General features: G+C 40.0%; 1 protein-coding gene across 19 annotated transcripts in view; it reads left to right on the top strand.

The window, feature by feature from the left end:
• Nucleotides 1-25,907, top strand: part of ABI1 (abl interactor 1) — a 105,297-nt gene that overhangs the window by 60,517 nt on the left and 18,873 nt on the right. For 14 of the 19 annotated variants that reach the window (XM_019933302.3, XM_033852385.2, XM_019933306.3 and 11 more), the window contains 4 exons: nt 17,478-17,654; nt 22,578-22,592; nt 23,324-23,424; nt 24,712-24,852. In XM_019933302.3, coding sequence (XP_019788861.1) covers nt 17,478-17,654; nt 22,578-22,592; nt 23,324-23,424; nt 24,712-24,852 — 434 coding nt within the window. The remainder of the gene's footprint in view (nt 1-17,477; nt 17,655-22,577; nt 22,593-23,323; nt 23,425-24,711; nt 24,853-25,907) is intronic. The other 5 variants (XM_019933296.3, XM_019933297.3, XM_019933300.3 and 2 more) reach the window with 1 other exon arrangement.

The raw sequence follows: 25,907 nt of genomic DNA on the forward strand, positions 1-25,907 counted from the left end.
TGCATATTCGTCATCTTTCCTTTTTTATTTTATTTTTTAAGATAAAAATCACATATATTTAAGATGTACACCACCATGATTTGATACACATATACCTAGTGAAATATGACTACAGTCAAGCTAATTAATGTATGTTTTCCTCATATAGTTACCTTTTTTGGTATGTGTGTGATGAGAGCACTTGAAATCCATTCTCCTAGCGCATTCCCAGGATTCAGTACAGTATTATTACCTGTAGTCACCATGCTGTGCATTGGATCTCTAGACTTATTCATCCTGCACACCTGCAACTTTGTCCCCTTTGACTAACATCTCCTCATTTCCCCCACCTCCCCACCCCTGGTAACCACCATTCTGCTCTCTGCTTCTAGTGTTCAACGTTTTAAGATTCCACGTATGAGTGAGATCATGACATGTCTCCCCTACCCCCAGCCCCGTATCTGACGTATTGCACTTAGCTTAATGTCCTCCAGTTTCAACGTCTGTCGTGTTTCTAATACACCATGTGCTGTGTCCATGTTTTTGTATTAATATTTTGGAAAATACTTTGCCTTAACTGCAGAGCTGTAGATTGGATAGTTTGATAGATATGATTCAGTTGTGGTTAATTTTTTCTGGTACTTTTTTTTTTTTTTTTACGGTACGCAGGCCTCTCACTGCCGTGGCCTCTCCTGTTGCAGAGCACAGGCGCTCCGGACGCGCAAGCTCAGCGGCCATGGCCCATAGGCCCAGCTGCTCCACGGCACGTGGGATCCTCCCAGACCGGGGCACGAACCCGCGTCCCCTGCATCGGCAGGCGGACTCTTAACCACAGCGCCACCAGGGAAGCCCTGGTACTTTTTGTATTAAGCAATATTATAAATAGATTCTAATATTATCCCAGCCCCCATTTTATATAAGCAAAATGGAATCTTAGTGAGTTAAAACTTGTATAAAATTTCATAACTAGTAAGTGAAAGAGTATTCAAACCAAGGCTTTCTGATTTCACATTTGTGTGCCTTTTTAAAAAAATGAGTGGTTTTCACCTGTGCTTCACGGGTCTAGGGATTGCTGTAGGGTGCTGCAGCCTGCTAGTCCCTCTCAGCTTGGGATACTCTTGAATTTTATGGTTATTATATTAGAATTGAAAACTAATTTCTTTATATCAGACTGCTTCTTTTGCCATCTAAAGATAAAGTGTGAAAGTAAGGAAATTCAAATATGAGAAGGAATTGGTCTCCTTGGAAAAGCTAACTTTGGCTTGGTGAACATATGCATGCTGCTGTTATACAAATGTTCCAAGCCCGTTCCCCTCCTCCTCCTGCTTTATTCACTCACCCTGTCATATGGAGGGTTGTACACTGCCGTACAGGTTGTGATGTGGACTTTCATTATTCGAATTGGGAGACTGGGGAGGGAGTAAACTCAGAGAAAAGTTTTTTCAAGTAATTTGAAATAGTGTCCTGAATAGTGCTACAGTGTGTGAGGGAAATGGGAAGGATGAAAAAAAAGATGATTTTAAGGAGAGTTGTGGACACCATGATGTTTGAGAAAAATATTTAAAGAACTTGAGCCATTTTGAATTTGTTTTTCCCATGAAGACTGGGAACCATGTGGGATATTCTTTTAAATAGGATTTAAACAGGTAAGATAGCTTCAGATTTTTTCATTTTGTCTTCACAAATTTACTTTTTTGGTGAAGATCACCGTGGTTATACCGTGGAGAACAGATTGGAAAGAGGCTAGATTGGATGCAGGTGGACCAGTTAGACGGCAGATGCAGTAGCCAAGGTGAGAGATGATAGTAGATTGACTAGGATTAAAGTGTTGGAAACAGAAGGAAACAAATTTCTGGTACTTAAAGGTAAATGTGACAAGATTTAGTGATATTGGGTATGAAATAAGCGCTAGATGTCTGAACTATATAACTTGATAGAGAACTGAAGTAGGAAGTAAAGTTGACTCTGTGTGTGATTTTGGGCACATTCATTTTGAGGTACCATTGAAATATCCCAGAGGAACATAGCAGGTGTTTGTATGATTCTGTAGCGCAGAGGAGAGGTCTAGAATAGAGAAAAGTTTATGTGAGTGTAAGAGTAATTTAGACCTGAATGTGGATGAGTTTGCCAAGGATAAAAGGGGAAGATCCTACGACTAAACCGGGAGGCACCATGCCTGTCAGGCAGCCTTGTAAAGGAGACACAGGATGAGCGTTGAGTGTTCGGGAGTTAGGAGCACACCAAGGTGAGTGGTGATCCATCTTTTTTTTTTTCCTTTCCAGTGAAATCTCTATTTTTCCTTTTGTGGAATAATGAGTACCTAAACTTAATTCCATGTCAAGCAAAATTTAGCTAAAATTTGTACTAGTTAATCTTGTGCTGGAACTGTCAGACAAGGAAGGAGTTTGAGATATGTAGGGGCACACACACACAAAAATGTAGCTAACTGCAGTTTAACAAGTTAGCCTGCCATAGTTTCATGGATGCTGGTAGAAGACACAAGACTTCTCAGTCAGAGACATCGGACTTGATTCCTCGCAGTAGCAGGATCGGAGTTGTTAGCATGTGAGTTGGTTTCCTAGCCTCACGCTCCATAGAGGGCTGTGAGGAGGGTGAGTGATGCCTGTGGTGGCGCCGCTCCTACATTTGCAATGCAGCCTGTTACAGGAGAGGAACCTCCAGACCTTCATAATGGGCAGTAAGCCTGCCTGACCTTAATCCTGGAGGGAGGTGACGTCTTTATTGTGCTAGATAGTGAACAAACCTGCCCTTTGTTCCTGAGGGAGGCATTTCTATCCTTCCTGGCTGTTCGCTGTTCACTGGACAGACATACTTAAGATAGTCTGGAACAAAGAGAGGCAGCGCCTCCACCTACAAGATGCACAGAAATGCAGTGGGCCCAAGGATAATTGCCTTCCAACAGCATTCACCCCTCATGTCTCTCCCTTCTTGGCTTCTGGTAAAATTTCCCATGATTACGCTCTTCATTGGCCACCCTGAGTAATCTGTCTGACAGAGCCAGGTACTGGAGCCATTCAGTTTGTCTCATAAAATATGTAATTTAGTTTACGTACTATCAGCATGGTAGCAGGATGAGGCCAAACTGCAATCTTGACCTCAACTATGCTCCCCAGGGTCCTAGACCAGCCAGCTGAACAAATACATAAACCTTCAGGGTCTGCCTTAGAGAGCCAAGTGGCTTTCTCTTTAAGTTTCTGTACTGACTTTCTACTTGACCCAAGTACTGCAGGAGTATTAGGGAATGCACAGATTTGGCCTCCCTGCAGGAAGGAAGTCTAGGGCAGTTCTGTCATCCATAACGATCCTGGCCCCTGAGCTGACACTGACCTTAATGGCTCCAGGGCTGATACGATCTCATTGTTCACCTCAGCTAAAGTCAGGGACAGATTTCAAACTACTGTTTCTAATTGGATAACTCCCATTTCAGGCATAAATGCCTCAGAGCAGATTACACATAATTAACAAGTCAGTTATCCTTCTGGGAGGGCCCCCTCCCCCCAATCAAGAATAGCCTTACTTTGGAGAGGTCACAGCTGTCTGGGGATACAGGATCTACTGGTGGTGCTTGCTTAAACACTTGCAGGTCTCTTATGATCACCCCTGCAGTGCACGTCACCACATTTCTGGAGGGAAGTAAGGTAATGCCTGGCTTCCGCATGAGTACACCTGTGAAGAATGTGGTGCTTACAGTTGTCATCTGCCCTCCCACCCCCACCCCCCGACCCCAGGTGGGACCTACTTAGCGAGCACAGGCTGGCAGTTTCTCCAGTGTTGCCTCCTGGACAGCTGGCAAGCCTTAGGGCTCCCAGTTCAGTACAAATAACTGAGTCTAGTACTTCTTTTTGTTTATGGAGGTGTTACCTGAAGGCAGTCAGTCCAGTCTGTCCTGTTTGTCTGTGCCACCTGTCAGGTTGCATTCACCTGCCCCTTAGGGATGGCTGAATGATAGCTACAGGAATTGGGCGGGGTGGGGGGGGGTTTGGAAAGACACCTGGAGGTATTGGCAGGTGTTCTTTGTGGGAGGCTCAGGGGGTAGGACCATCTTCTTCTGCTTTCCTAAGATTTTTCAGTGACCTTGAGGAGAAGGATGATCACGTTGTGATCAGAGCTGTCCAGCAGGGCATGGCAGAGCTGGCAGGCAGTTCAGTTTATTGAGGCACTTGCACAATCTGGGAGAGCCACACCTGGGACTTTTCCTTTGTGAGGAAGATTCTGGGGGATTCAGAAAGACAGAATCACGAATGTCCCTCCTTCTTACCTCCTGAGGTTTAAAGTTTTTCTTTCACTGGTGCCAGGGTTGTTCTCCTTCCACCGCTGCAGAGTCAGTGTGTCCCATTCCAATCACTAACCTTTCCCTTTTTCCCAATTATCCCTGACCCTCACCCTGACCTTTTTTGTCTGGAAGGGTCAGGTGCCAGAGGGATGAGAGCATTTTTATTAAACTTAGAGATCCTATTATGTCCACCACTTTGGTCCACATGGTACAATGTAAGGGGATTTGGTGAGCAGAATACTTAAGACCACAGAAGTACAACAAGAAAATTCAGGCGGCTAAACCACAATTAAGTTAAAATTCCCAAGGCCCCCTTTTGGCTGGGCTGCCACCCAGAGGCTGTACCGATCAGGCCAGCATGGGGTCTCCATTAGGGGAAAGAATGAAGCATCACGCTTGGGCGGATCCCAAGTGGCCAAGAGGAGACAGTCTCTTTCTGGGAACAGCCATGTTCAGTGACCAACCTGCTTTGCTGACATATGTAAACCAGGAAGAGTCAAAGGGGGTATAGTCAGAAATCTTTTAGAGTTGACTAAAAAAAATGTTTTTTAACTGTGGTAAAATACATGTAACAAGATTTCCCGTCTTAACTATTTTTAAGTGTACAGTTCAGTAGTGTTAAGTACATTCACAGTGTTGTGTAGCCAGTCTCCAGAACTGTTTTCATCTTGCGAGACTGAAACTCTGTGCCCATTAAACAACAGCTTAATTGCTCTCTCCCTGTAGCCCCTGGCAACCACCATGTTACCTTCTGTCTCTATGAATTTGACTACTCTAGGCACCTCATATAAGTGGAGTCATACAATACTTGGTTCTTTTGCAACTGCTTATTTCACTCAGCATAATATCCTCAGGTTCATCCATGTTGTAGTATGTGTCAGAATTTCCTCCCTTTTTAAGGCTGAATAGTAGTCCATTGAATGAATATATATACCACATTTTGTTTATCCATTTTTTCATTGATGGACACTAGTGTTACTTCCACCTTTTGGCTCTTGTGAATAACACCACTATAAACATAAGTGTACAGATACCTCTTGGAGACTCTGCTTTCAATTCTCTGGGGTATATACCCAGCAGTGGAATTGCAGGACCATATGGTAATTCTATATTTAAGTATTTAGGACCCACCATTCTGTTTTCCACAGCAGCTGTACTGTTTTACATTCCTACCAACAGTGCACAAGGGTTCCAGTTGCTCCACCTCCTTGCCAACATTTGTTATTTTCTTTTGTTGTTTGCGGGAGGCGGATAGCAGCCATCCTGATGGGTATGATGTCTCATTGTGTTTTTTTTTATTAGTTATCTATTTTTTTATGTTTTTTTTACATCTTTATTGAAGTATAATTGCTTTACAATGGTGTGTTTCTGCTTTATAACAAAGTGAATCAGTTATACATATACATATGTTCCCATATCTCTTCCCTCTTGAGTCTCCCTCCCTCCCACCCTCCCTATCCCACCCCTCTAGGTGGTCACAAAGCACCGAGCTGATCTCCCTGTGCTATGAGGCTGCTTCCCACTAGCTATCTATTTTACGTTTAGTAGTGTATATATGTCCATGCCACTCTCTCGCTTAGTCACAGCTTACCCTTCCCCCTCCCCATATCCTCAAGTCCATTCTCTAGTAGGTCTGTGTCTTTAATCCTGTCTTACCCCTGGGTTCTTCCTGACTTTTTTTTTCTTAAATTCCATATATATGTGTTAGCATACGGTATTTGTCTTTCTCTTTCTGACTTACTTCACTGTGTATGACAGACTCTAGGTCCATCCACCTCATTACAAATAGCTCAATTTCGTTTCTTTTTATGGCTGAGTAATATTCCATTGTATATATGTGCCACATCTTCTTTATCCATTCATCCGATGATGGATACGTAGGTTGTTTCCATCTCTGGGCTATTGTAAATAGAGCTGCAGTGAACATTTTGGTACATGACTCTTTTTGAATTATGGTTTTCTCAGGGTTTATGCCCAGTAGTGAGATTGCTGGGTCATATGGTAGTTCTATGTGTAGTTTTTTAAGGAACCTCCATACTGTTCTCCATTGTGGCTGTACCAATTCACATTCCCACCAGCAGTGCAAGAGTGTTCCCTTTTCTCCACACCCTCTCCAGCATTTATTGTTTCTAGATTTTTTGATGATGGCCATTCTGACTGGTGTGAGATGATATCTCATTGTAGTTTTGATTTGCATTTCTCTAATGATTAATGATGTTAAGCATTCTTTCATGTGTTTGTTGGCAGTCTGTATATCTTCTTTGGAGAAATGTCTATTTAGGTCTTCTGCCCATTGTTGGACTTGGTTGTTTGTTTTTTTGTTATTGAGCTGCATGAGCTGCTTATAAATTTTGGAGATTAATCCTTTGTCAGTTGCTTCATTTGCAAATTTTTTCTTCCATTCTGAGGGTTGTCTTTTGGTCCTGTTTATGGTTTCCTTTGCTGTGCAAAAGCTTTGGAGTTTCATTAGGTCCCATTTGTTTATTTTTGTTTTTATTTCCATTTCTCTAGGAGGTGGGTCAAAAAGGATCTTGCTGGGCTTCCCTGGTGGTGCAGTGGTTGAGAGTCCACCTGCCGATGCAGGGGACACGGGTTCGTGCCCCGGTCTGGGAGGATCCCATGTGCCACAGAGTGGCTGGGCCCGTGAGCCATGGCCGCTGGGCCTGCGTGTTCAGAGCCTGTGCTCCGCAGCGGGAGAGGCCACAGCAGTGAGAGGCCCGTGTACCGCAAAAAAAAAAAAGGATCTTGCTGTGATTTATGTCATAGAGTGTTCTGCCTATGTTTTCCTCTAAGAGTTTGATAGTTTCTGGCCTTACATTTAGGTCTTTAATCCATTTTGAGCTTATTTTTGTGTATGGTCTTAGGGAGTGATCTAATCTCATACTTTTACATGTACCTGTCCAGTTTTCCCAGCACCACTTACTGAAGAGGCTGTCATTTCTCCACTGTACATTCCTGCCTCCTTTATCAAAGATAAGGTGACCATATATGTGTGGGTTTATCTCTGGGCTTTCTATCCTGTTCCATTGAACTATCTTTCTGTTTTTGTGCCAGTACCATACTGTCTTGATTACTGGAGCTTTGTAGTATAGTCTGAAGTCAGGGAGCCTGATTCCTCCAGCTCCGTTTTTCTTTCTCAAGATTGCTTTGGCTGTTCAGGGTTTCCATACAAATTGTGAAATTTTTTGTTCTAGTTCTGTGAAAAATGCCAGTGGTAGTTTGATAGGGATTGCATTGAATCTGTAGATTGCTTTGGGTAGTAGAGTCATTTTCACAATGTTGATTCTTCCAATCCAAGAACATGGTATATCTCTCCATCTATTTGTATCATCTTTAATTTCTTTCATCAGTGTCTTATAATTTTCTGCAAACAGGTCTTTTGTCTCCTTAGGTAGGTTTATTCTTAGATATTTTATTCTTTTTGTTGCAGTGGTAAATGGGAGTGTTTTCTTGATTTCAAGATTTTTCATCATTAGTGTATAGGAATGCCAGAGATTTCTGTGCATTAATTTTGTATCCTGCTACTTTACCAAATTCATGATTAGCTCTAGTAGTTTTCTGGTAGCATCTTTAGAGTTCTCTATGTATAGTGTCATGTAATCTGCAAACAGTGACAGCTTTACTACTTCTTTTCCGATTTGGATTCCTTTTATTTCCTTTTCTTCTCTGATTGCTGTGGCTAAAACTTCCAAAACTATGTTGAATAAGAGTGGTGAGAGTGGGCAACCTTGTCTTGTTCCTGATCTTAGTGGAAATGCTTTCAGTTTTTCACCATTGAGGACGATGTTGGCTGTGGGTTTGTCATATACGGCCTTTATTACGTTGAGGAAAGTTCCCTCTATGCCTACTTTCTGCAGGGTTTTTATCATAAATGGGTGTTGAATTTTGTCAGAAGCTTTCTCTGCATCTATTGAGATGACCATATGGTTTTTCTCCTTCAATTTGTTAATATGGTGTATCACGTTGATTGATTTGCATATATTGAAGAATCCTTGCATTCCTGAAATAAACTCCACTTGATCATGGTGTATGATCCTTTTAATGTGCTGTTGGATTCTGTTTGCTAGTATTTTGTTGAGGATTTTTGCATCTGTGTTCATCAGTGATATTGGCCTGTAGTTTTCTGTCTCTGTGACATCCTTGTCTGGTTTTGGTATCAGGGTGATGTTGGCCTCGTAGAATGAGTTTGGGAGTGTTCCTCCCTCTGCTATATTTTGGAAGAGTTTGAGAAGGATAGGTGTTAGCTCTTCTCTAAATGTTTGATAGAATTCGCCTGTGAAGCCATCTGGTCCTGGGCTTTTGTTTGTTGGAAGATTTTTTTTTTTTTTTGCGGTACGTGGGCCTCTCACTGTTGTGGCCTCACCCGTTGTGGAGTACAGGCTCCGGACGCGCAGGCTCAGCGGCCATGGCTCGCAGGCCCAACCGCTTCGTGGCATGCAGGATCTTCCCGGACCGGGGCACGAACCCATGTCCCCTGCATCGGCAGGCGGACTCTAAACCACTGTGCCACTAGGGAAGCCCTGTTGGAAGATTTTTAATCACAGTTTCAATTTCAGTGCTTGTGATTGGTCTGTTCATATTTTCTGTTTCTTCCTGATTCAGTCTTGGCAGGTTGTGCATTTCTAAGAATTTGTCCATTTCTTCCAGGTTGTCCATTTTATTGGCCTGGAGTTGCTTGTAGTAATCTCTCATGATCTTTTGTATTTCTGCAGTGTCAGTTGTTACTTCCCCTTTTTCATTTCTAATTCTATTGATTTGAGTCTTCTCCCTTTTTTTCTTGATGAGTCTGGCTAATGGTTTATCAATTTTGTTTATCTTCTCAAAGAACCAGCTTTTAGTTTTATTGATCTTTGCTATCGTTCCCTTCATTTCTTTTTCATTTATTTCTGATGTGTTCTTTATGATTCCTTTCCTTCTGCTAACTTTGGGGGTTTTTTGTTCTTCTTTCTCTAATTGCTTTAGGTGCAAGGTTAGGTTGTTTATTTGAGATGTTTCCTGTTTCTTAAGGTAGGATTGTATTGCTATAAACTTCCCTCTTAGAACTGCTTTTGCTGTATCCCATAGGTTTTGGGTCGTCGTGTCTCCATTGTCATTTGTTTTTAGGTATTTTTTGATTTCCTCTTTGATTTCTTCAGTGATCACTTCGTTATTAAGTAGTGCATTGTTTAGCCTCCATGTGTTTGTATTTTTTACAGATCTTTTCCTGTAATTGATATGTAGTCTCATAGTGTTGTGGTCGGAAAAGATACTTGATGCAATTTCAGTTTTCTTAAATTTACCAAGGCTTGATTTGTGATCCAAGATATGATCTATCCTGGAGAATGTTCCATGAGCACTTGAGAAAAATGTGTATTCTGTTGTTTTTGGATGAATCAATGAAGTCCATCTTGTTAATGTATCATTTAAAGCTTGTGTTTCCTTATTTATTTTCTTTTTGGATGATCTGTCCATTGGTGAAAGTGGGGTGTTAAAGTCCCTTACTATGAATGTGTTACTGTCGATTTCCCCTTTTATGGCTGTTAGTATTTGCCTTATGTATTGAGGTGCTCCTATGTTGGGTGCATAAATATTTACAGTTGTTATATCTTCTTCTTGGATCAATCCCTTGATCATTATGTAGTGTCCTTCTTTGTCTCTTGTAATAGTCTTTATTTTAAAGTCTATTTTGTCTGATATGAGAATTGCTACTCCAGCTTTCTTTTGGTTTCCATTTGCACGGAATATCTTTTTCCATCCCCTTACTTTCAGTCTGTATGTGTCTCTAGGTCTGAAGTGGGTCTCTTGTAGACAGCATATATATGGGTCTTGTTTTTGTATCCATTCAGCCAATCTGTGTCTTTTGGTGGGAGCATTTTAATCCGTTTACATTTCAGGTAATTATCGATATGTATGTTCCTATTCCCATTTTCTTAATTGTTTTGGGTTTGTTATTGTAGGTCTTTTCCTTCTTTTGTGTTTCTTGCTTAGAGAAGTTCCTTTAGTATTTGTTGTAAAGCTGGTTTGGTGGTGCTGAAATCTCTCAGCTTTTGCTTGTCTGTAAAGGTTTTAATTTCTCCATCAAATGTGAATGAGATCCTTGCTGGGTAGAGTAATCTTGGTTGCAGGTTTTTCTCCTTCATCACTTTAAATATGTCCTGCCAGTCCCTTCTGCCTTGCAGAGTTTCTGCTGAAAGATCAGCTGTTAACCTTATGGGGATTCCCTTGTGTGTTATTTGTTGATTTTCCCTTGCTGCTTTTAATATGTTTTCTTTGTATTTAATTTTTGACAGTTTGATTAATACGTGTCTTGGCGTATTTCTCCTTGGATTTATTCTGTATGGGATCCTCTGTGCTTCCTGGACTTGATTAAGTATTTCCTTTCGCATATCAGGGAAATTTTCAACTATAATCTCTTCAGATATTTTCTCAGTCCCTTTCTTTTTCTCTTCTTCTTCTGGAACCCCTATAATTTGAATGTTGGTGCATTCAATGTTGTCCCAGAGGTCTCTGAGACTGTCCTCAGTTCTTTTCATTCTTTTTTCTTTATTCTGCTCTGCAGTAGTTATTTCCACTATTTTGTCTTCCAGGTCACTTATCCGTTCTTCTGCCTCAGTTATTCTGCTATTGATCCCATCTAGAGTATTTTTCCTTTCATTTATTGTGTTGTTCATCGTTGTTTGTTTCATCTTTTGTTCTTCTAGGTCCTTGTTAAATGTTTCTTGCATTTTCTCTATTCTATTTCCAAGATTTTGTATCATCTTTACTATCATTATTCTGAATTCTTTTTCAGGTAGACTGCCTATTTCCTCTTCATTTGTTAGGTCTGGTGGGTTTTTATCTTGCTCCTTCATCTGCTGTGTGTTTTTCTGTCTTCTCATTTTGCTCATCTTACTGTGTTTGGGGTCTCCTTTTTGCAGGCTGCGGGTTCGTAGTTCCCGTTGTTTTTGGTGTCTGTCCCCAGTGGCTAAGGTTGGTTCAGTGGGTTGTGTAGGCTTCCTGGTGGAGGGGACTAGTGCCTGTGTTCCGGTGGATGAGGCTGGATCTTGTCTTTCTGGTGGGCAGGTCCACGTCTGGTGGTGTGTTTTGGGGTGTCTGTGCACTTATTATGATTTTAGGCAGCCTCTCTGCTAATGGGTGGGGTTGTGTTCCTGTCTGTTAGTTGTTTGGCATAGGGTGTCCAGCACTGTAGCTTGTTGGTCGTTGAGTGAAGCTAGGTGCTGGTGTTGAGATGGAGATCTCTGAGAGATTTTTGCCGTTTGATATTATGTGGAGCTGGGAGGTCTCTTGTGGACCAGTGTCCTGAAGTTGGCTCTCCTACCTCAGAGGCACAGCACTGACTCCTGGCTGCAGCACCAACAGCCTTTCATCCACACGGCTCAGAATAAAAGGGAGAAAAAGTAGAAAGAAAAGAAAAGGAAAGAAAGAAAAAGAAAGAAAGGAGGGAGGGAGGAAGGAAGGAAAGAAGATAAAATAAAGTAAGATAAAATAAAATAAAGTTATTAAAATAAAAAATAATTATTAAGAAAAAAAAATTTTTTAAAGAAAAAAACGGACGGATAGAACCCGAGGACAAATGGTGGAAGCAAAGCTATACAGACAAAATCTCACACCGAAGCATACACATACACACTCACAAAAAGAGGAAAAGGGGAAAAAATCATAAATCTTGCTCTCAAAGTCCACCTCCTCAATTTGGGAAGATTCGTTGTCTATTCAGGTGTTCCACAGATGCAGGGTACATCAAGTTGATTGTGGAGCTTTAATCCGCTGCTTCTGAGGCTGCTGGGAGAGATTTCCCTTTCTCTTCTTTGTTCTCACAGCTCCCAGGGCTCAGCTTTGGATTTGGCCCCGCCTCTGCGTGTAGGTCGCCGGAGGGCGTCTGTTCTTCGATCAGACAGGATGGGGTTAAAGGAGCCCAGACAGGATGGGGTTAGAGGAGCCGCTGCTTCGGGGGCTCTGGCTCACTCAGGCCGAGGGGAGGGAGGTGTACGGAGTGCGGGGCCTGCAGCGGCAGAGGCCGGCGTGACGTTGCACCAGCCTGAGGCGCGCCGTGCGTTCTCCCGGGGAAGTTGTCCCTGGATCCTGGGACCCTGGCAGTGGCGGGCTGGACAGGCTCCCCGGAAGGGAGTGTGGATAGTAACCTGTGCTTGCACACAGGCTTCTTGGTGGCGGCAGCAGCAGCCTTAGCGTCTCATGCCCGTCTCTGGGGTCCACGCTTTTAGCCGCGGCTCGCGACCGTCTCTGGAGCTCACTTAGGCGGTGCTCTTAATCCCCTCTCCTCGTGCACCAGGAAACAAAGAGGGAAGAAAAAGTCTCTTGCCTCTTCGGCAGGTCCAGACTTTTCCCTGGACTCCCTCCCGCTAGCCGTGGTGCACTAACCCCCTGCAGGCTGTGTTCACGCTGCCAACCCCAGTCCTTTCCCTGCGCTCTGACCGGAGCCGAGCCTCAGCTCCCAGCCCCGCCCGCCCCGGCGGGTGAGCAGACAAGCCTCTCGGGCTGGTGAGTGCCGGTCGGCACCAATCCTCTGTGCGGGAATCTCCCCGCTTTGCTCTCCGCACCCCTGTTGCTGTGCTCTCCTCCGCGGCTCCGAAGCTTCCCCCCTCCGCCACCCGCAGTCTCCACCCGCGAAGGGGCTTCCTAGCGTGTGGAAACCTTTCCTCCTTCACAGCTCCCTCCCACTGGTGCACGTCCCGTCCCCATTCTTTTGTCTCTGTTTTTTCTTTTTTCTTTTGTCCTACCCAGGTACGTGGGGACTTTCTTGCCTTTTGGGAGGTCTGAGGTCTTCTGCCAGCATTCAGTAGGTGTTTTGTAGAAGTTGTTCCACGTGTAGATGTTTTCTGGTGTATCTGTGGGGAGGAAGGTGATCTCCCCGTCTTACTCTTACGCCATCTTCTCCTCCTCAGTTATCTATTTTATACATATTGGTGTCATGTGGTTTTGATTTGCATTTCCCTAATGATTAGTGATGTTGAACACCGTTTCATGTACTTATTGGCCATTTGTATATTTTCTTTGGAGAAATGTCTGTTCAAGTCCTTTGACCATTTTCGAATCCAGTTGTCTTTTGTTTTTGAGTTTTTTAAGTTGATTTTTGAGGACGCTGTTTCAGCACTCACCAATACAAGATGCCTGTGGATGGTAGGGAGTGTGGAAGGCCATCACATACTTTGACAAACAACCCATTTTTTGTGACTTTTTTGTTAAAAAGTATACCATTGTCAGATAGCAAATGGTTTGGAAAGTGAAAAACATGACACAGATTAGTGTCAGGGGCCACAGTGGTATGGTTGGAGCCAGCTGATTGGATTGGCATTGTAATACCATAACCTGGAAGAGTGTCATCAGCGGTGAGGCACTACTGATGGTGTGAAGACGGGGTTAAAGGTCTGATGTAGCCGGTCTGCCAGTAGCAGGAGATGTGGCCTCTCTCACCATGAGACGAATGGGTCTTTTCCTGGGAGTCACCAGTGTGGGACGCAGAGGTTGCCTCTGCATCAGGAACAGAGTCCTTTACTCTGTGTCTGTTCAATGATGGTCCATGTGTTGACGCATCTGGAGTGGTGATGGATCCGCCGGCAGAGATGGCAGTCTGGGCAGTGCAGGCATCGTCAGCAGCTGGACTCCTGTTAGCTTCACCAGACAATGGGCCCTTACTATGGCCCATATTAGTGACCTAGATGGTCTGCTCGGCAACTACTGTCTGTCTCCACAGTTTATATGGCAAGTCTTTAAGATGTCAGTCTGTAGTTTTCTAAGTAGCAGACCCAAACAACTATTACCAATGGGTATTAGCCCCATATCAGTAGAAGCCTAACAAGGTTTATCACCGGGAATATCAGCCAGATCTCTGAGAACATCCTTGAGTTCTGCCCGCAGAGCACAGCAGCCACACCCACTTTCATTTCTGCATAGCTGGCACTGAGGTTGAACAGCACAGCAGTCCACGGAACACCACAGGGTCTCAGCTTAGTTGAGTCATTAGTGCACCAGGCCCAGGCATTTAGGGGATCCTCTGTGAATCAAGGGCCTCATTGAACCAACAGAATGGAAAATAAATTTTCCCTAAAGGGATAGCTGCCACTCTTTCCTGTAGAGCTGAGAGGTCATAGGGGCCAGGCTGGCTGCATTCTTGAATATACCAAGTCCAAGGGGCACCTCTGGTTGGAGGCTGTTCCTCTTGTCAGAAGCTCCAGTCAGTAACATTACCCAGGCACAGAAACTTGTACTCAGAGGGGTCATAAGGACTGTGGGCCACTAAGGCTGCTAGTGCTTTTCTACATGTGGCTCTTCCCAGGTGGCATAATCCCCTCTGGCTCTTAAGAGTATTCACTGTGCAAGCATGAAAAATATGAATACCAATTATACATTCAGTGTTGGAAGCCACAACAGTAATACATTGAGTTGGTACCAAGAGTCCCACCCAAAAGAACACATTAGCATCTCTTCCGCACCGTGAACTGCACCCAAACCTCATAGCTGAAAGCAGGTACCCTCTCCCTCCACAGGATGAGGCATGAAGGTGACATGGGCTCCAATATATATCAGTCAGAGCTATAAAATGTCCCTCCCCTCCCTACAGTGGTCTCGCAAACCCAGGTATGTTTGATCTTCAGTTCCCCTTGGGGACTGGGAGAACTTGGCCCCGCCCCTAACAATCTTTCTCTTTAAAGGGTGTAGGGGGAGGCTGGGAGAGAGCAGCTCTGCACCAGTAAACAAGGTGAATTTATTTCAGTTTTGAGTGGGGCCGTAGCTGCGAGCATTTGGGGCACCCAAAGCCCTGTGTTGTGTACTCTGTGGCAGGGCCGTCATTGCTGACTGGCATCATCCATTTCCGTTAGGGATGCCTTGATTCAGCGGCTACAGCCACATCACTTCCCGGCGGGGGCCATGAGTTTGTACTCTTTGGCCGACTTGGGCTTGATCTGCACGGGTGGCATCGTTGTTTTTAGGAGTCCACCTAATGTGGACTATCTGCTGCTCGCTCCATTGTCAAAAGAACAGCCCTTCAATTCTTGCTTGATTTCAGCATAAGGACTAGGAGGGTTTTCTGAAGCTGATAGAATTTAATCTACATTTCTGTGGGTGAGTTTCTCATTCTGTGGTGAATCATTTGCTAAATCACTTAAAATCCACTTTAGTACGGAAGAGCCCAAAGACTAGTCAGTGCCCTTGGGAGATTGTTTCGGGGAAAGTTTCCCAGAAGGACCAGAACTGTCTTGTAGCAGACAGGGCCCACTGCCAAAACCTGAGGTCTTTTACTTATCTCGAATGGGGTTAATGTTGAGAAGACAGACTGCAGGAGGGGCTGAGCACTAAAATAGCCAGGTGTTGCCTTTCTTCTTTAACAAGCATTATGTGCCCCTCCCACCCCCTCAATCTCCCCAGCAAACTAGCAGTTGCTAAAGATTCTCCTGGTTCTGCCCACAGTGGTTACAGTTTTCCTTCTTTCACACTCAGTATGGATACATTTATGGTGCTCCCGCCTCCCTCTGCCAGACAAATCCTATTACTAGTTGTTTACAGGGCCGACCTGGTGAGCTTGGTGGATAGCTGACAGTAGCCAGGGCATCGTTCAGGCTGCTGTGTTTGAAACTACTTCCTGGTACTCAGCCTGAAACTGCCGCACCAGTTCAGCATCATTAGCAGGCAGTGAAGTAGAGGACCAGACATTGCCTGGGGGGGACCATACAGTCTGGTCAACATGTTCACTCCCGATTCCCATGGACTTCTCTCAGTTCCTGCTAACTGTCCTTTCATTCCGTTTCTAAAAAGCTTTGTCTTTGTCAGCATTCCATCTTCATTACCAAAACTCAAAAATTGTGAGGGGTTGAGATCCTACCCTTTGTGGAAGCTCACAAGTTAGCCTGCACAACTCCATGGATTCAAGTAGAAGACATGAGACTCCTGGTCAGAGACAAAAGCTGTCATTACTCCTGGCAATAGTCAGCACTTGTGTCAGATAACCAGCCACAATTTCTACAGGATACTGCAAAGAGAGCCAGGTGACTGATGCCTGCACACACAATTGGGTGTGTTACAGGAAAGGAACTCCCAGCTTAGGGGACCAGATCTTTTATAATGGGCAGTAAGCCTTCCTGTCCTTTGCCCTGGGGAGTGACAGTATCTTTATTATACCAGACAGTAAACAAACCTGCCTTTTGCTCTTTGAGGAGACACTATATCTTCTAAGGCTGTTTATTATATAAATATACAGAACAAAGGGAATCAGTACCTCTTCTCACAAGATGTGCAGAAATGCACATAACATTGAACTTTTTTTCCTGACAATACCTTCCCCACCCCCTTTCAGTTCAGTTCACATACTTAAATTTTCTCACCTAGGCTACTGTAATTATTTCCTAACTGGTCTCACTGCCAGTAGTCTTCTGTCTGTCCTCAACACCTGTGCCAGAGGGATCTTTTAAAATGCAGACCTGATGATGTCACTCAGTTTAAATTTGTTATTGGTTTCGCATTACTGTTAGGCCAAAGTTTAAATTGTTGAGTGGTTGTGTAACTATTTCTCATGTGCTGACTACTACCCAGTTTTTGAATGTTGGCAATTAAATAAGGGGGAAAAAAACCTTTTTAAAGCCGTAAAGGCCAGTACTAGATAGGCTGCAGATGTGTAGGCTGCGTGCTGCCAGATTGGAACCTCTGGTCTTACCTTTTTTTTTCTCTTACACCTTTGTCTGCAACATGTTGTTCTTTTTGCCTTGAATAATTTACATATTTGTCTCATATTTCTATTCATTTTTTAAAAACCTACTTACTCTATAAAGCCTTCCCAACCTAGTTGGACATCTTGCTCTCAATACCTTTAATTTCAAATAAACTGTGCGTGTGTCATTATAGTACTTCATCTAGTTGTTATTACTGATTTTTTTTTCTGGTCTGTATCCCCACAAAATAAAGTGTAAGCTACACAGAGCAAGAGCCCTCCCTTTCCATACACACCAGGTTTTTAGGAAAGAAAATTGCTTTCCTAAGAATCATTTTGGTATCAAAACCAATAACTTAGTTGGTGCTTTTAATCACCTTTAGATAGTCCATGTTTTGAGCCTGAAAGATATTAATTTGCTTAATTTTGATGGGGAAGATGCAGTATTATTCACTGGAAAATAGACATGTGATACAGTCTTATGGTCCATTATATGTGGATATCGTATATATTATTTACTCTTCCAAATAATATTTTCTTGCTTTGTTCAAATTTAAAATATAGACTGTGGACATTCATAAAGAGAAAGTGGCTCGAAGAGAGATTGGTATTTTGACAACAAATAAGAATACATCAAGAACTCACAAAATAATAGCGCCTGCAAATATGGAGCGTCCTGTAAGGTATATTCGGAAACCTATTGACTATACAGTTCTGGATGATGTGGGCCATGGTGTCAAGGTAAGCGTTTTATATTATATTAACTTGAAATAATTTGCATATCCAGTAAATATTTTGGATAGGAAATATAGTGAGAAAGCTGATTTTCTTAAAGAATTAATAGATTCTCTTAGTAATTAGCAATACAATTTTTATAGAACATTTATTTAATACTAGTTATGTATTATACTAAGCTTGGGGCAGAATTTTACATGTGCAGTAGGCTGTATTCAAGAAGATATAAACACTTAAAATGGCCATTCATTTGTTAAGCCGTTTGAATCCTAGACTGATGTTATAAATTTGTGTTGTCAATGCCAAGTCTTGTTTTCACTACTGAATGAATTTTTAAGAATAAAAAATGTATATGCTTTCCAGAATTGGTTTAGAAAGTAATTTATAAATACTTTTATTCATTTATTCATAAATATGTGTGTATTAATACATCTGTGTGGATGTGGATATAATTTCAGCAGTTTATGCAAAATGAAACAATTGTGTGTAATCTTGTTCTGTGCATCACTCCCCACTCTCCCACCCCCTGCCCCAACAGGCTTTTAGGAAAGGGATTGTTTGTTGCCCTTGTCCATTTCTTAGCATGGCAGAATTAGCTGCTCTTGAAGGATACCTGTAGCTTCTCAACTTTTTAGATATTCATGTGTTATTTTGGAAGCATCTGGAATGACCTGAATTCTTTAGCTATCTTTGCTCAAGATAAACTATTCCTCTGAAATTTGGTAGTCCCTTTCTTAGAGGACCATTATTTGATTTTGTTTCTGGTCTCCAGAATATTTATAATAATTTTTTTAGGGGTCAGCTAGAATCTTGAAGCTTTTCCTAGCTGGTTATCTGCCTGGTGCTATTGCTGGATTTGTTGCATTCTGACTTATCTGGGGTTCCTGATCAAGAGGGGAGTATAGCTGGTGACATCGCTCTTTATTCTGCTCTTCTCAGAGACTATTGGAATCTCCCCTTCACTGTCAGGCTTGGAAGTTGGAACACTCTGCAAATGTAGAGCAGGTTACTCGTTTCTTGTATTTTTATCCAAGGATGTGGCTAGGGTTGTCTGAGAGTTTAAGTTCAATTTTAATTTAAGATATTTAGACTAGATTGATTTAATTTGGATTTTGAGAATTTGGAAGAACTTATTATTACCTGCCTTGGAAGTAAAAATTATGTATATACATACATGCATATACATACACCCGTGCACACACATTCTCATGCACTCACTTCTTCCCCTTTTGCTTGATTTTTCTTCCTACCAAAGCAATATACACTCATAAAAAAAAAAAAATCTGTCACCATCTTAGAAGTGATTATCCTCTATTATCTCCCCACTAATAATTGTGTTTAACAGTTTAATACATAGTACATAGCAGAGTATAAAATGAAACCAAACTTTACAAGGAAATTTTGGGTGAGAAAATTTAACTGTTTTATTATGTATGTACAAATGAGAAATGTAAACACTGCATAATATATACTGAAAGTCTGCAGATGTCAATTTTAGCAATCTACTTTTTGTAATGTGGATAGTTTAGACGCAGGTTTGTTTTTTTTTTAAGTTTTTTATTGTAAAATATACATAACATAAAATTTACCATTTAACCATTTTAAGTGTACAGTTCTGTGACATTAAGTACAGTCACATTATTGTACGGACTATTTTGAAATATTTTTTTGACCATGGGTAGGAGGGTGGGTGGTCAGAAGCTGATATGTGGCTTATTTGTCCACATTTTGTTTCTGTGATATACAAATACATACAATTATTTTTCTCCCAGTAGTCTCATTGCAGCTATATTGATCCAGTTTTATTTCCCTAAGAAATCATTGTTGGCTTAAATATTTCTAGAGGATTGTAGAGATCTGTGAAAGTTGGAAATTTGGAATAGTTAATGAGCAAATGCCAGGGCCAAAACTACAAGGAGGAAAACTGTAGATTTATTTTTAAATTAGTGTCTAAAGCACTTTTAAGGATTGGAAGACACTGTACTTACAGTTCTAGAGTTATTTTCTTATCTTTTGCCTACTTTTCTATTTAGAAGTTTGTTTTCTTACTGACTTGTAAGGGTTCTTTTTTCTATCAAAGAAATTAGCTCCTTATATTTTGGCAAATATTTCCTCATCCTGCTGTTTGGCTTTTGACTTTGATGCTTTGGTATTTTAAACAAATATTTACAGGATGTTAAAAAATTGTATCCAAATATATTAATATTTCTTTTTAAAATTATTTTTTTTCTTTCTTTTTTTTGGGGGGGTGCTGTGTTGGGTCTTAGTTGCGGCATGCGGGGTCTTCGTTGCGGCGCGCAGGCTTCTCTCTAGTTGCGGCTTGCAGGCGCTCTCGTTGAGGCACGTAGGCTCAGTAGTTGTGGTGCGCAGGCTTAGTTGCCCTGTGGCACGTGGGATCATAGTTCCCCAACCAGGGATCGAACCCACGTCCCCTGCATTGGAAGGCAGATTCTTTACCACTGGACCACCAGGGAAGTCCCAATATTTCTTCTTATAGCTACCAAGTTTTGTGTTGTTTTTTACCCCCCAAGATTAAATATTCCATCATATTTTCTTCTTTCATGGCATAAATTTTAGTGTTTTGGTATTTGTATTATTCATTTAATTGATATTTATTGTGTTAATGCATTTTATGCTATGAAATAGGTGGTACACATAAGTTTAGTAAGAATTTAAAATATGGAAAAGGTGTCTTAAGGTAAGTCTGGTTTGACTTTTGGAAACAGCATAAGATATAGATAAGAGAATCCTTGCATAGAGAGACTGCCAGAAAGTTTGCCTAAAGGAGAATAAAAAAGAAGATGAACAATAAAGTTCATCCTAATAAAATAAAAATAAAAATACTAAAGTTCATCCTAATAGAAGGAAGAACAAGGTTTCAGAGTATGCTTAGACTAGAGAAGGCTTGAGCATTTAGTAGAAACATTTAAAATTATTTCTGTTAAACAGTTATAATAATTAACAGCTTTATAGCCTGGTTCATAACTTATGAACGACTTTCCACATATGTCTTTGTTTTCAAGCCTTGAAAAGACCATATGATCTAGGAGTTATTACATTTTATTAATGGAAACACTAAAGCTTTATAATACATAGGAATGGTATTTTTAAAAGGTTTCGATTGTATTAGAGGAGTGAGCTAATGAGTCATTTCAGAGAAAGAATTGGCATCTTACAGACTTTCGTACCTGTGGTATGCAAAGCTTATGATCTACTTCGGGCTTGCAGGTATGTAGGAATCAAAGAGTTCTATTTTCAACCTGAGGTTCCAAGGAAATGGTAAACTGACTCATCCATAAATGTAAATGTTAAGGAAATGAAGTGAGATCTTAAGGAAATAAAAAGCCTAGTTTTGAATGTGTTTGGGGGACACTGAAATGGAAAAATTTTGTAGGTTGCTAACAATTATATTTTGAGTTGTAAGGTATAGAGATCATTTCCTTCCAACACTCGCTAACCCCAACACATTTGTATACATAAACATGCACTTAAGAGAGGAGGCTGTGCTCCATAAGAGGTTAAAGGTTACACCATTGCATAGTAGCAGAGTTCAACTAGAATTTTCATTCCCAATTAAATTCTCCTTTCATCCTTTCATTTGGGACCAGTTTATACTTGTATGCTGTTTTTTTTGTTTGTTTCTTGTTCACTTGAAACAGCAAATGAGGGAAGATGTGTGGTCATATTTAGAATATTTCTAAGTTACTTTAGAATAGTATTTAGTGTATTATAATGCTATCATATTAATAAAGCTTATCTTCAAGGATAATAAAGTTATTCAAGTTTAATTTCTAAATCCAGGTGTGAAATGTAGTGGCTAGGTAGGATTCCAGACATTGTTTAATCAGGATAAAAATGAGTCATATTATTCTAAACAAACACTAAAGAATACCAAGATTCTGGCACAGTTTCTAGAAATGAGAATATAAGTCAAAGGATATTCCATTTTTGGATGATTTCCTTAATGTTGCTTCTGTGGTCACTTGAAAATGATAGATACATATTTGGAATGGCAGGTATTATGGAAAGAACTTAGACTCCACACCCCACCCCAAAATGTAGGAAAAGACTGCAACCTGAAGGCATTTTTTTCTTAAGTGGCGTGGTACAAGTAGGATGCTTTGGACGCATTATTTCATATATATAAGCTAGCCAGTTTTCCTAGAAGTAGCCTTTAGGATCAAAGCAGCTTTTCTTCAGTTTTGAATTATGGTCAAACTTGTTCAGAAGAAAATTTAGAACTAGAGCAACATATAACTTTCTACTAGTGTTGGCCTGGTCAGGATTTGTATTCATAAGCTACACATGAGAGGGTATCCAGACCCTGTTTGCTTGTTCCTTAATTAGAATCTGGCTAAGCTATTATTGCGCATTGTAATTTTGTTTTTAAACACTGAGGTGCTAGGTCCTTTTCTGAATTTGGAAAACAAGCTGTGATTTTGAATTTTAACATTTGCAGTTTATCACTCTTTAAAGTAATATACTACCATTCAAATAATGAATACTCATACATGGGCATTCATTATCCAGCAGTCTTAGGTCTTGTACACTGATGTATTAAAGTAGCCATACATTTAATGAGGTATGGTGTTCGTGTTTAAATCAAAATTTGTTTTTTAAATCATCTATGATTCAGTTGGATTAATTTCATAGGATAAAATACTGACCTAAGAAATTATTGGAGCTGCATGAGATTGGCATAATTAAGTGATTTCCTTATGAATGTATTATTTTGAAAAAATATGTGATACCCATGAATATTTCCCTGCTGCTTATGGATATCTTTTCTTTACAAAATATTTGAAATATGACTGGGTAAAAAAGCTTATTAACATGAATTGAGTAACTGTAAATGTAAACCTGTCCTATCAGATATAACTTATCTAGAATTAATTTCTACTTTTTCCCCCCTTTTTTTGCAACGTAAAGTGGCTAAAAGCCAAGGTAAGAGTTACTGCTTATCATTTGATCCACAGTTTCCCCTCTATATCGATAGAGGCTGCAGAGCCACTAAAATTTGAAAACTTTTCCTATGTCTGTCTGCTTTTTCCCCATAGGATTTATGTAGATTAAATATACTCAAACTCAGTTCAAATCAGCAACATTTAGCTTGGATGTGTTAATATATCAAAGATATATTGACATCTGCATTTATATAGGAACATTAATTTTGCTAACATTTATTGCTTTGCTCATTTTTTGATAGTTGCCTTGCTTTTATTGACTTACAATTAGGAGGTTTCCCAGGCATTATATATGACTTTGTTACTGAGTTGTTGGGATAGAGGTGATTTTTTTAGATGAATATTTTAGCAAATTGACACTGAGATCTGCAGTTTATATTCATGCACACATTCCAAAAATTTTAAGAAACCCAGCATTTGAATTGCAGATAAGTTAGATCTCAGTGAACATTTTTAACAATAAAATAATATATAAAATTCAATAATCTCACCTGTATTTTGCAATAAATTGGTATGAAGGGCATAAAATAATAAGAAAAGCCAAGTGCAAGTGGTATCTTGACTTTTTAAAATGTAGTACCAAAGTCTGTTATTAAAACTGTCTGGGAATCCTTATTTCACATTCTGATAATAAAAAAAATAATACATGGTGTCAAAACACCAAGAGAACAATTTGATATAAAACTAAAAGCTTTTCTTTCCACATTTTAGCATGGAAATAACCAGCCTGCAAGAACTGGCACACTGTCGAGAACAAATCCTCCTACTCAGAAACCACCGAGTCCTCCCATGTCAGGCCGGGGAACATTGGGGTAAGAATTCAGCTACATCTTACAAGAGGATTTGTATGTCAAAGGAAGAGATGTTTTTGTGACTTAAGTAAATGTATGGATCCTTGTGACGGGACCCTCTCTGTGTGATAATACTACCTTTTACAAATTCATTTTGGTTCCTATTTCCTTGAACAGAATCCAAAATGAACCTGCCTGTTCTGTAATATTCTCTAAGGAATTCTGTACTAGAAAAGTTTTTTTGTATGTATGTAAATGAGCATTATTTATTTATTATCTTCTAATTCATTAAAAAATATAAATACATATATAAAAAGATTTATATATGAATCTGAGTTATGTTTATTTAAAATGAAATGACCAGAAGGTTCCATATATGGTGTCTTCACATGTATTTGCAATATTGATATTACAGAGCTTTGAATAAGTGGTCTACTTTGTGTACTTTGGTTTGCTAGCCTGCAGTTCTTCTGTTTCCCCTGAGACTTGGGGACTCTTTACTTGGAGTACTTCTAACTGTGCTTCTGCTGGTAATCTTAGGGCCCTTCATTCTAGAGTAGCTTTGTAAGAAGGCCAGTGGAGAAGTAGAAAAGGTAATTGTGACTTCTTCCTTTCCAATTTTCAATGCAATACAAATATTGAATACTTCGTAAGACATTTCTGAAAGATAGTTCACTTTATTATAGAAAATTAGACTCCTTATTTTTGGTGGAGGGGTGGGGGAATCATTTTATAGTAACAGGGATCAGCAATCAGCTTTCTTATAGGATCTTAGTTTCTATTTTCATTCTGTAAACCCCTTACCTCTGAAAAAAACATACAAAGTTATTAAATAGAAAAGTTAAAATCATTTATTGAGAAGTTAATGGCATCACATCTAGGATCAGAATGTACTTGTTCATATATCTCTAGATTGAGGTAGGAGTAAATTGCACAGGAGATATTTAGCTTCCATAATATATAAGGACAGTGGCTTGTGGGTTACTGATCTGGGAATAATATGTATTTCAAAGTTTGATATTACTGAGCATTAAAAAAATTATAACCATGATTTTTAGAAATAAGATGAGAACTTTTAAATTACCCTTTCCATTGGTTTTCCTAAGAAAAGGCAACAAATTTTAGCTTTTGTGTTAAAGTAACAAAATTCATACACCCCAATTAAAAATGTTTTTTAAAAACAAACTTTATTATTAAAAAAACCCAAAACTTGTGTTATACTTGGTTATAAAGGGACAGTCACAAATTTGGGAGAAAATACCATTTATCTTTCTTATTCATATTCCTTTCTCTATTATGCTTCTTTAGACGAAATACTCCTTACAAAACCCTGGAACCTGTTAAACCTCCAACAGTTCCTAATGACTACATGACAAGTCCTGCTAGGCTTGGAAGTCAGCATAGTCCAGGCAGGACAGCTTCTTTAAATCAGAGACCGAGGACACACAGGTAAATTTTTAGGTTGAGCCTTTGAACTGAGAATGTGCATTATTGATTGGTGACAAACTCCTATAGAGTTGCTGGTAAAGGTAAAGTGCTAGTCTAATGCTAATATAGAATGTAAAAGTTTGAGGGTATTAATATTGTATATGTTCCTTTAAATATATGTTATAACTTCTATTTTTTAGATTTTTTAGTATCTATTTATACTGCTAGCAGATTGCTAGTATTTCCTCCTTTTGACAGAGGTACAAATGTATATTTGGATGAAGTCTGAAGAATGTTTTTTTAAAATGGTCTTTTAGAAAAGATGAAGGTAACCACTCTTAAATTTTTTGGATAAAAGGTTAAACATCAGAAACTCTACAATGTGATTTAAACTTTAAGAGGTTGGAGGAAAGAAAACAGTTTAGATTTGAGGAAGAATTTCTTAAGAGAGTTGATGTACTAGAATATGTTACTATATAAATTCATTTTAAAAAGTTCTAGAAATCAGCTACCCAGTGGATTTTTAAAAACTTGGTTATGGAACATAACATACATTCAGAAAAGTATATACTTTATTAAGTGTAACAACTTGATGTATTAATACAAATTGAATATAGTCATGTAACCATCACCCAGATCAGAAAATGGAACATAACCGCAATCCAGAAATCCCCCTCAGGCCCTTTCCCAATTATTGCCTCAGCCTTCCTCCCCTCAAAAGTAGCCACTTTATTTTTGTGCAAGTTTATAAAGCCAGACAAAATTATCGTATAGCTCAATTTGTTTTATTCTTTGATTTTTACCTCTCACTTAATAACTTGGGCAAGGACCCTCTTTACCTTGACTTTTAGGATGGTTTTATTAGAAATACAGTTTGGTAAAATCATTTTGGAGGCTTCAGTTACGCAGGATATATCACGCTCTTAGATGCTATGTAATTGTTATTTGTTGTTATTGTTAGTAAATAAATTGCCATATTGATATCTGCAGTTACTGAATCAGGGTAAGTTCAATGAGGACCAAAATTGCGTTTTTTTTTTATATGTTTATTATTGAATTATTATACCAGCATGGTT

Source organism: Tursiops truncatus, chromosome 2, assembly GCF_011762595.2.
Source record: "Tursiops truncatus isolate mTurTru1 chromosome 2, mTurTru1.mat.Y, whole genome shotgun sequence".
NCBI classification, from domain to species: Eukaryota; Metazoa; Chordata; class Mammalia; order Artiodactyla; family Delphinidae; genus Tursiops; species Tursiops truncatus.